Raw genomic sequence first — 12,294 nt, forward strand, 5'->3', positions numbered from 1 at the left:
CCCTCATGACTTTTCAAATCTCAATTCTTATTTCTCCAGGTTCTTCTGCTTAAAATTTCTAAAGTTTTATCAGGACTGGCAACACTTTCCAAATATAAATTAGCAAATCTAATTACTCCGTTGCAATTTTATTACAAAACTGAACTAGGTTTTGTAACACTTTTATTATTCCCATTTTTTCCCTTATTGCTTTCAATTATTCATCGATCCGTGCGAATCTTAAGGAAATTCAACAGATCTCGCTATGTAGACACCATAAGATTGCATTGGGATAATGAAAATATGGAGACACCAAGCATCGTTTCCTCTGGTCGGAACCATGGGCCGACCAAACAAAAGAATACCTTAATGAAAGAACTTGAAGCACTTGATCCGAGGTATGGTTATTTATATCTAACCCTCTTAACTGATTTCGGGATTCTCCATGAAGATGGCTAAAAGGGCACCCCTTTGAATATCAGTCCGATTCTCTGTGAAGGCACCTTATCTAAAGGAGAGCTGCTCTTTAGATTATAGTAACACTCTCTGCTTGGCGGTCTAAATTCACCTCAAAGAAAAGAGGGCCTTTACTAAGGATTCCCTTGAGAAGGTCAACCAAAGGCATTCCAGTTGACCATACGATTGTCAAGCACCCGAATGACAACAGATCATTAAATGCCTCTCTTCAAGCAGTTATGAATACGAAACGGTTGCAACATTAGATATAGGTATTAAAGGGTCCTGGAACCAGTTACAAATATGAAAGGGTGTAATAATTATTTATAACGCCTTTATTAAAATAGAGACAAATATGTAACTCCACTATATCCCGCTACAATCTTTAAATAGGGGGTTATTTCTTCAAGAAAGGACTACTGAGTTTATTCTCAAAAAACTGGTGTTATTGTTCACTATACTTATCCCTCTCTCTCGCTCTTTCTTTCTTTCTATTCCTCTCATATGTCCAACGCTTTATTCTTTGGGTGTGATCCACATGACATTTTTGGATTCAATATCTTAAAAGGTACGGGAGTGTGGAATCATGTGGTCAATTAGAAGAGCATATTACAGAGAAGGAACTCACTCGGGAGAAACCTCAAACTCGGAGTCAATTAGAGAATTTGTGTAACATTAAATTGAGGAACTTTGAGACCAAATTGTGGGACAAATTAAAGAACTGACCTGCGTTATATTTGAGAGGAGAGCATAACCTTAAGAGCCAAACCCTCGAGGAGAATCCGAACCCCAAGACCACCGAACGGCTCAAGGCCCAACAATATGGTCGAATGCTTGGCCGAAGATCATATCGCGGCGGAGGAAAATGGTCATTTTCCCTACCAAAAATGTGAACAATCCAACCACCGCTCGGAGAAAAAAGCTCGTGAGATGATGTGTAGAGGGCGAAGGATGGTCCACACCCAAACGTGAAAGAGATCTATATCTCGTGATGATAGAGAGACCGACAGAATTCTCGAAGGCAGAGTTGATCAAACGACAGATCAAATTGCGACTGATGAACACCGAAACTCCACTCACCTAAGGGTTTCAATGGTTGAGTTAGTAAAAGTCATTCAAGATAATGAGTACTTCAAGGCTCCACTAATGAGAATGAGAGTTGTTTTCATAACACAAATAAATTTTGCAAATATCATAAAGATCATGGTCATGACACGGAGGAGTGTAGATACTTCCTAAGCTTGGTCGAAGAATTGATTCGGGCTGGAAAGCTCAAAGAGTTTGTGGCCCTAGGAGTGCAAACCCAAAAATAGAGGAATGCAGCTGTCGAGGATGACTCGGATGAGCCTGTTGCCAACTCTATCCATATAGCGGGGATAGTGCCAGCTATAACCGTAAGAGGCTCCGGACGGGAGATCATTGCGCCGCTGCTTTTGCTTCGAAGCGAAAGCCCTATTTCCCATCTATCTTTACCGATGCGAATGTGCCCCGTACAAAAAGTCCTTACTACATCATAGTAGTCACGAGGATGATCAATAACTATTAGGTAAGTAGTATTTTGATTGATACTGACAGTTCAAGAAATATGCTATTCAAATCAACCTTTGAAAAACTACATCTGTCGGCCGACCGTGTAGTTGCATCGGCCGACCTGTTGTATGGGCTTCAATGAATGAAAGGAGGCTGTGGGGATAATCGAGTTATTAATCACTTGTGAAGAAGTGACAGCCAATTCACTAACATGGAGGACTTCCTGGTAGTTGTTGCTTCACCAATTTACAACGTGATATTGGGTCATCCATTGCTCGATAACTTCAGAGCCATGGTCTCTACCAACCAAGTGGCAGTAATGTTTACATGCGACAGGGAGATAGTTACTGCTCGAAGCAATCTGAAGCAGTCTCAGGCATGCTGTCTTTGGGCGGTTGACGGTGTGGAGGAAGAATCGTTTGACATCCATAACTAGTGAGGGGTTTGAAACCGACGATGCCACAATCAAGATTCCTGCCTTCGGAGATCTGGTAAATTCTTTCTAATTAGTGATAGTTTTGATGTAGAGTATATGGACTTGTTGATTCAAACTCTACAGAATCATTGAAATGTTTTCGCCTGGTCAGTCACCGCAATGCCAGACATCTCAATAGAAATAGCATGCCATTGTGTCATCTCCATTTCAATTACCCGACCAATAAAGCAAAAGATGAGAACTTCGACCATGACTTTGGATGGGCCGATCTTAGAAGAAGTGCAGAAGTTCGAGTAGGCGGGCTGCATCTTAGAGGTGCAGTACTAGTCCTGGGTCTTCAATGTAGTTATGGTTTAGAAGTCGAACGACCAATGAAAGATATACATAGACTTCACAAATCTGAACTCTGCCGAGGATCAATACACTGGTGGATTCAGCAGTCGATCATTTAGTAATAAGATTCTTAGACGCTTTCTCTGACTACCATCAAATCAAGACGCATCCAATCGATTCTCATGAGAGAATGCCTATATTATTATACTGTAATGCCTTTTGGGCTAAAAATTGCTAGGGCTACCTACCTGTTTTTTATGGATATAATTTTTTTTAAATAGAAAGAAAAAATATTGATGTTTATGCAATCATATCTTAGTTAAAAGTTGACGACCAAACAATATATAAATGATCTAAGAAAAACAATCAAAATGATAAAAAAATATAACATGAAATTAAATCCATTGAAATTTACAACACTTGGAGCGTCGATCGGAAAATTTCTGAGATATCTTCTGATGCCCGAAGGAATAAAGGCCAATCGAGAGAAGGTAAAAGGGCTCTTGAATATGCCTTCTCCTCAAAATGCTAAGGAAATGCAAAAACTGATCGGTCGGATTGCAACACTCAGCCGGTTCATTTCAACGTCGGGCAATAAATGCGTAATATTCTTCAAAACACTGAAGAAAGCTGAAAATATTGAATGATCAACTGAGTGGTAGCAAGCATTCCAAAGCTTGAGGCAATAACTAAGCTCATCACCGCTTCTGCGAAATCCAAAATCGAAAGAAAAAACTCTCTATATTTGGGAGTTGAGCCTGAAGTCATTAGTTTGGTTTTGGCCCGGGAGGATCTGGGAAAACAATTTCCAATCTACTGCACCATTCAGGTCCATAAAGGCGCTGAGGTTAGGTATCTTATTATGAAAAAACTAACATTTGCTCTAATTATCTATGCTCATAGGTCCGACCTTATTTTTGAAAGCATCCGATCATGGTTATCACTGACAATTCACTCAAATTCGTGCTAACTCAGTTGAAACATTCTGGCTAGCTATTGAAGTTGGTTGTGGAACTCAATGAATACGACATCACTACATTCCCTGAACAACGATTAAAGCTTAGGCTTTGTCATATTTCTCTGAACAAGGCGAACCGAGCGTAGGAGCTGACAATAGTTACTGAAAACCCAGACTCTACACATTGATGAAGTCTTGAGTCACGTGAGAGCAGGATTCAAATTGGCACTGAGTAATTTGATCGGGAGCATCTTTATCACTCGGTCATCCTCGAGTTTGAGGGCACCAAAAATTAAGCAGAATATGAAGCACTAATAGCTAGTCTACGCCTAACTCTTGAAATGAGCATCCGACTTCTACTGGTAAATTCAGATTCACAAATGGTCGTAAATCAAATTAACGGTGAATTCGAAGCTGGGAATGAAATGATGATCAAATACTTGAACCAAGCAACGATGAAGATACAAAAATTTGCAGACTTTAGAATCGAGCACGTCAGTTGGGAATAAAATCAATTAGCAACCTTCTATCAAAGAATATTTGCTTTGGAGAAGGGCTGCCCTGAAGGCTTATCTTACCAACCATTGAGGAACTAGAGACCATAGAGGTGGAAGTTGAAAACACAGAGTTGCATGTACTTTTTTTACGATTTCTAGAAACTAGAAAGATCCCAGAAGAAATAACAGATCCAAAGAGATTCATGTTTAAAGTTGCACAATATATTATAATTGAAGGTAAACCCTTGCGAAGGTTAGCCACTTCATTAACCCTAAGATGCGTCAAGGAAAATGAGGCAGAAGAAATCCTTCGAGAGATACACTCAAGTGAATGTAGGAGTCATTCCAAAAGAAAGACCATAGCACATCGTGTTCAAAGGCAAGGCTAATTCTGGTCGGTTCTCATGAAAGATGTCGAGGAGTTTTCAAGATGCGAGTAGTGCTAGAAAGATGCTCCATTACAACACCAGTAGGCTTATAAGTTGCAGTCGATCTTCAGTTCTTGACCTTTTTCCATCTGGGGACTTGACATCCTCGTGCAGTTTCCTTTTTCGTAGGGCCATCATAAGTTACTTTTAGTCGCCGTAGATTATTTTTCAAAATCGATGGAAGTAAATGTCTTGCTCAAATTGCCGTAGATGTCGTCTGGAACTTCATTTGGACGGACATCATCTGTTGGTATGGTTTACCCCTGATATCACTAATCAGGGGGTAAAAGATTTCTGTCAAAGTTTGTGAATTAACCTGAAATTCGCATCTATACTTCATACATGACGAACAGACAAGTGGAGGCTGCCAACAAGATAATCTTAAATCTACTTAGGAAAAAGGTCAATTGAGCAAGAGGCAATTGGATGGACTTAATTCTGTTTGTCCTAAGAGTCGTTTGAACAACACCATCATCAACGACTGGACAAACCCCTTACATGCTTTCCCATGGTATGAAAGCATTGTTGTCAGTTGAGTACAACCACCATAGCCTGAAATTCGCAATGTTGTCAAAATCTGTGAATTAACCTGAAATTCGCATCTGTATATCATACATGACGAACGGACAAGTGGAGGCTGCAAACAAGATAATCTTAAATCTACTTAGGAAAAAGGTCAATTGAGCAAGAGGCAATTGGATGGACTTGATTCTGTTTTTCCTAAGAGTCGTTTGAACAGCACCATCATTAGCAACTGGACAAACCCCTTACATGCTTCCCATGGTATGAAAGCAATGTTGTCGGTTGAGTACAATCACAATAGCCAAAGAGTCATTACAACTATCACATTTGATGATGAAGGAATGATGCTCGCACTCGACCTACTAGAAGAAAGTCGAATCAACACAACACTCCAACAATAAGTAGGGAAAGAATGCTCGATATTACAATAGGAATGTTTAAGAGAAGTCATTCGCGCTTGATGACCTAGTTCTGAAAAAAGCTGACTCAGCAATATGTGGATGATTAGTTGGGAAACTTGATCAGACTTTGATCGGCTCATTCATTATTGGTCAAAAAGTGGCCCCAGGAGCCTTCAAGTTGAAAACATATGCCGGGAAAAAAGTTCACCAAACATGGAGCCGTTTTTTCCTTGAAACAATTTCATTGTGCTGACACAAGAAAAATGTAAAAGGAGTTTTTCATTTCTAGCAACCGTGAATTTTTTTTTAAACACTATGTTAATAGCAACATTAGCTAACCATGAGATTGTTACTCCATGTTTGAACAATACTTGGAGAACTCGCAAGGTTAATGCACCTATTATCAAGACAATACTCAGGTAACTAAAGTACCCTAAAAAGCTCATCAATAGAGGCGTCAAGGCGCCCGGTTGCAATACTCAAGCTTGATATTTCAAGTTCCGAGTAAACAAATTTCTAAAGATGATTTCTCGCCGGGTAGTAACAAAGTTCCGAGAAGGGAATCGAGAATCACCCTAGAAAAATATTGCAGACTACCCCCTTTGAGTAGTGCGATCGAAAGAATATGTGGGTATAGTCAAATAACTAAAACATAGGTCTGTCTAGGTAAGAATTGACAACCTAAAATAAACTAATGTGATATGTTATCTGAGCAGTTAAAAAAAAATTTAAACAATTGACAGCAGGAACACGGTATCCGATTGACGTACACAAACTGGAAATTGACTCTCAGTGCTCAAGCGACAAATTTTAAGACTTGAGCTGTGCAAAGAATATTTCAAAATCGACTAAGGAGTATCAAACAAAGTAACGCCATAATTTAGTGAGCAAAAGGTAACATGTAAAAGCGACCTTGTATTTCATTCATTAATCATTCATGTAGATTTACTTGGTCACACACATACACATAAATATGTATGTATATATATGCGCACACACACACACACACACACACACACACACACACATACAAAAATAAGGAATCCTAAGTCTAGGAATCCCCTGAACGAGTGATGGACGATCCGACGTCCACCTCGTTATCGCCCTCTGAATGCTTTTGGTGTTCTGAAGCTGAGAGAGCAATGAAGAGTTTCTTAAACTCATCATTGTCAGAATAGTTTGGGTCAAACTATCCCAACTCCGACGAATTGGTCGATCGCCACTTTAGTCCCCTCTTTCAAATGCACAACTTGAGTCTCAAGAAACTCTTTGACCATCTTCATTGTGGCCATTTGCTTCGATAGTACAACATTTTTTTGTTCGACGACATACACCCGCTCAGCCACTATCTCCAGCTCCGCTTCAACACTCTCTAATCGAGCCTCTACCACAGACACATGATTCTCTGTCGTTCATGCTCGTGCTTTAAACTCTATAGCCTTTGCGTTGACCTTCAAGGCCCAATCTCTCATATCCAGTTAAACAAAGGATAGATGCTGTGTTGCGGCAAGTCTGATCAATTGATATCGGTCGACCATGTGACATAGCTCCACATGTCCGAGATTATTTAAAAACTTTGTAAGGCTCTCTGGCCAAAAAACATCTGCGATGGTAGAGACATATTCTTCATCCCCGGGGCTTGGGGAAACCAGTACCTTTCGATGTTTATTAGTGCAAAAATTGAGTCTGAATTAAGAAAGACCTTTGGTCGTTTCTTTTGTAATGGATTCCGACAATTTTTGCCTCTCTTCTTTTCCTTGGGAGGTGAGGGGAAGGAAGATTTAGAATCTGGTGTCAGGGCCTAGCTCTTTCTCCGATACTGTTCATTTGCCTCTTCAGCTGGTTCAAGCTCCTCTTCAGCCAAAGCTTCTTCAAGACCTTCTGCCTCCACTTGTCCGGCAGGTGCAGTTGGGGACCGCGGAGAGGGCCGGTTGGCCTCCCCCTTTCAGTGAAAGGAATGAAGTCCAAGGAAGGTGGCTGAGAAGCTCTGTGTTTACGGACGCTCGGATGACTCCTCAACGTCAAATCCAAGGATGGTGGGAGTTAACTCCTCTTGGTGGTGATCTTTTGGAGCCCCTAAATGTATCAAAGAAGGTTTTCATTTGATTAGAATTAACTCGCAATGAATTTATTTTGAATAACATATATGGTTTCAAAAACAGAGTGAATTAATTCCGAACCTGTGCGTTCTCTTCTTCGGCCTGTCTTATGCTTGACGAGGAAGCGCCTCCTTTCTTCTTTCCCAGCTCTTTCATTAACAATCAAGCAACTTTTTCAAACTGGCTTTTATTCGCCTCGTTGGAAGTGGTCGACAATTTAAGGGTCATTTGGTCGAACCTGGCAGGGTCTAGCACCCGATTCATTGCCATGGGGTCGGTGTACTGGATAACTGTCATTTGTTTACCCAAGACAGTCGATGCAAGCCCCTGAATCTACAGTGGAATCCTCTTCTTCTTGTAAGGCCCTCCGATCGGCCTGGTAATCCCTAATTCTTGCGTACCTTTCAAGAAATCAGTACTTCAAGTCCTTGATCTTATTCTCCAGGTCGATTAAGTGGAACTTCCAAGTCGAGCCGAAAACGACGTACCCATCTGGCTCCATCATGAAGGATAGCATATAGGAGAACAACTCACAAGACCACAGGATCTCCATTCACCTCAAATAAACAACGAACATTATCACCGACACGTTCGAGTTTGTTTTGATCTGGATGAGGATGCCTCCATAATGCTTGAGTATTGATCAGATCTCTAGGTAGAATGGCAGCTAGAGTCCCCATCGAAACTAATTCTGGTAAAAGAGCAGTTCTTCTTCCGAGAATTCGGTCGTTTTCACCTTTGGCTCGACCACCTCAAGTACTACACTTGTGCTAGAAGCACAATTATCCTCCAGAAGGCCCAGGTCGAACAATGTCAGTGTGGACCTTTTGGTCGCTGACACCAAGTTAAATAGATTTGGAGAATACTTGGAGGCCATGAGGACGTTGAAGCAAAACTGAACGAAGGAAAGCAAATGTGAAAAATAAGAGCGCAAAATCACTTTCCCTTCAATCCTATATATATAAGGTATCAAAGGAAATCGAAACACCTCAAATTTGTACCTCTATCTTCTAAGATTCACATCAAATAGGCGTGAAAATCAAGAAAACAAATAATGAAAAAATGTGAAAATTGGCGAAAATTAAGTTTATATTTATTTATGATAAATTATTTTAGAGATTGGTTTTCGGCCACCTCGAGCAATACCAAATGCAGACTTGCAAGACTCTAGTACAACGCATGCCTCCCAAACTTAAATTTCTCTACACCCTCATTCCTCAGAATCGTGAGATCGAATTAGTCACCCAAACTTCTGCTAGCTCTGTCTAGAAGTAGCCACCTCCGCCTGGAGGGTCCCCATATCAACATAGAGGACTACCAGCTTCTTTTGGTCAGATATGACTATCTCACTCTAAAAAAGCCAACATCCTAAGCAGAGCCATATCAACGCATAGCTGTCTCCCTCTGAAAAAGCCAACATCCTAAGAGGAGCCATATCAACGCATAGTTGTCTCCCATATCACCATCTACCATTTCGTCCATGCAGTGAATCAGTGACCCTTGCAAACCCCGCCGACCGTTGGTTACCCTCTTGATGTCATCGGGGCCCGACAAATGGCTATGTGCAACTCCACATTGGGCTGGAACAGAGGGTTGGTCAACTTCTATGGTTGGGGTGTAAATGATGTGCAGTCTTATCTGCAAAATAATCAGATTTCTTGAACGAGAAAATGAATAAATCTATCGCCTATGGGATTTCCTTGTACCAATTATTCTCTCCAACTCAGATGTGCGGTGGCTCTCGCCAGCAAGCAGTTGGAAAAGCGGCCTGGCTGTCCTTGCTGACTGAAGGCAGGAGAGTCAAACATTCGCGAGACTAGACATGGGTCATCGCGATCACCTGAACACGTTGCTGACTCGACTGAACTGTCGACCGCTAGTAGATCGAATCCGGAGCAAGGACTGATGCACCAGTGTAGTGCACCTCAGTTTCGCTCCTTATCTCACGGAGAGGCAATGAGTTAGATGAATCAACCACCTCCATCATTTGTTTTTTCTTTACTGCTTGCTTGATCAACTTCATTCCCTTTGGTCGGCTCCCCTCACCCACCCGGCCTCTTACATCTAATTGGTCGTCCCTTGCCCTCAGGTTTCTTTCCCGTCGGTTGGCCATCATTTGCGGCTTCATTTTTATTTTTGGCCTCGTATTTTTGAGTTTATTCTTTTTCTCTCTTGCTAGATGACAGAGTTTTTTTTTCGGTCAAAAGCTCGAAGGCCTTCAAAATGACTTCCTCGTCCGCGGGTTTCTTGTCACTCACCATCACTATTCTCTGTTAAAAATTGATTGAAGGGTTTAAAATTTGGAAATGGTGATGAAAAAGTGTGGATCACACCCTATTTATAGGGAATACATGCATGAAAATTTTGGGAGTTCAATTATTAAAAGTACTTACGTAGTAAATAAGTTAACTTTTGAATTTAATTTTCTTATTTTTATTGTTGTTGTCACTTTCAAGAATTAAGAATCAGAGAACTAATTCTGTACGTAAAAAAATATGAGCGCATAAATATGGACAGAATTCAGTAGATCTCGCTAAGTAAACACCGAGGGACTGTCAGAATAGCCAAAAGATGGAGATGCCAAGCATCATTTCTCTTGGTCGGAACAATGGGCCAACTGAACGAAAATAGCCGAATGAAAGGACCTGAAGCACCTGATCCAAAGAATGATTATCTATATCTAGGTCTCTCAACTGATTCTGGGATTCTCCACAAAGATGGCTAAATGAGCCCCTCATTGACTATCTGCACGGTCCTTTGTGAAGGCCTTTTATTCAAAGGAGAGCTGTCTGCTAGATTGCAGTAATACCTTTGCCTGATAGTCTTAAGTTCACTATAATGGCATAAGAGCGTCTACTAGGATTCTCTAAAGAATGTTGACTGAAGACATTCCAACCAATCTAACGGCTATTAGGCGACCGAATGACATCGGGCTATTAAATACCCCTATTCAAGCAGTTATAAATTTGAAACAGTGTCAACATAAGTTACAAACATTGAAGGATCCTATAATTAGTTACAAATATGAAATACTTGCAACGTCCCTATTAAAACAGGGATAAACATGTAACTTCACTAGATCAATAAAGATCTCTGAATTTATTCTCCAAAAACTTATGTTTCACTATATTTTTTTCTCCCTCTCTCTCTCTATTCTTTTCATTCGTTCAACGCTCTAAGTCTTGGTAGTGATCCACAAGGCATTTTTGGATTATATATATATATATATATATATATTCTGTTGAGTTGAATAATGAGCTTTCTTTTTTTTTTTCTCTTATAACCTTAGCCATGTCAACATTTTTTTAATTTTTTTTAATTAATTAATTAATTAATTATTTTTTGAAATTTGCATGCATTTTGGTTATGAACATTTGAACTAAATAACGTGTTCAATCAAACCTTGGTTGGTGCAGCAAGTATACATGTACTTCAGAGGAAGCGGGAAAGCTGCAGCGATGAAGCGTGAAGCAGCTCGTGGCGCCATGAGGGCAGCTATATAACAAATCACAATTATTCAAAACGGACTCTCCACATTTGTAGATGACGGCGTCGGATGCTTTCGTATTAGTCCGTTCGTATTGGATGAAGTATTTTTTTCTGTTTGATTGCTTGTGCAGTTGTTTGTTCTTCATCTTTTCTGAGCATGCCTTTTTTTCTCAATATTTTTTCCTTAAATCAGTGGCTTATAAATTTGTTAATGTTAATGATGTGCGTAAATACATTAATTGTTGTTTAGTTAAACAGTGCAATTGCTTCACATAGGATTTAGAATCTAAATTAAAATTTGTTGAGTCCAAAAATTGATTCACTGCTTGCATATTTTCTCTATTGCATTTGCATCTGCATAATTTTTTTCAAAAAAAAATTGACGGCTGTAAGCTCCTACCATTAATGCTACATGACACTGAAGGCAAGGTTGAATACACTTGGCCAGCAATGAGCAGATTCTAGCCGTTTGAGTTCCCTTGGATGGCTGGAAATTAAGTCTTGATCGGTTTGGTTTAAATGCTATTTAACTAAAAAAAAACATTATTTTTTTTCCCGGTAGCATATTTAATTTATTTTTTTATTAAAGTAATTTAATTTTGAAAGAAAATTGTGTTTTTTTTTTTTATATTTTGAAGTAATTTGATTATTGGATAGCTGCCGTTTAGATGCTGATAGATTTGATGAAAATGTAAATGACATTAAAGTAGATAGTACATTAGTTATAATTTTATTATTTAAAAATAACGGTGATTAAAGCAGCTCGCTAATGCTAAAAATATGGTTACATGCTCGTTGTTTGCGCGTTAGTAACAGTTGGCTTCAAACTGATTCAATTCAGTTGTTCAATGAGGATTGAACGGTCACAGATTGGTATGATTGAACGTTCATAGATTGGTAATTCATAGCTAGAGAGAGAGAGGGAGAGGGAGAAGTGGGGTGGGGATTCTTATGTATTATTTATATTTATAAGAACTTCATGTCAAAGTATACAAAAAAAATTGAATTTTATTTTTAAAATTAAATAATAGTGATATTTTAGATATAACACTAATGATTTGTGCCGTGCTTATACATGTGAAAATTTAGGTGATAGGTGTAATATAAATGTGAAAAAATAGATTTGTGTGTGTGATTTGATCCGTTGGTGAGTAGTGTAGTTTTTT

The 12,294-nt window shown here is 39.5% G+C and overlaps 1 protein-coding gene across 1 annotated transcript in view; it reads left to right on the plus strand.

Annotated features, from left to right (window-relative positions):
* The window catches only part of LOC110039006 (secretory carrier-associated membrane protein 2-like), a gene marked incomplete at its 5' end in the record, with an annotated part of 61,426 nt that extends 50,027 nt beyond the window's left edge, over positions 1-11,399 (plus strand). Inside the window, 1 exon segment of the mRNA XM_020743943.1 lies at positions 11,056-11,399. Coding sequence (XP_020599602.1) covers positions 11,056-11,142 — 87 coding nt within the window. The 3' untranslated portion in view covers positions 11,143-11,399.
* Positions 11,400-12,294: the final 895 nt, after the last annotated feature.

The sequence above is a fragment of the Phalaenopsis equestris genome, unplaced genomic scaffold, assembly GCF_001263595.1.
Source record: "Phalaenopsis equestris unplaced genomic scaffold, ASM126359v1 Scaffold234734, whole genome shotgun sequence".
Taxonomy (NCBI): domain Eukaryota; kingdom Viridiplantae; phylum Streptophyta; class Magnoliopsida; order Asparagales; family Orchidaceae; genus Phalaenopsis; species Phalaenopsis equestris.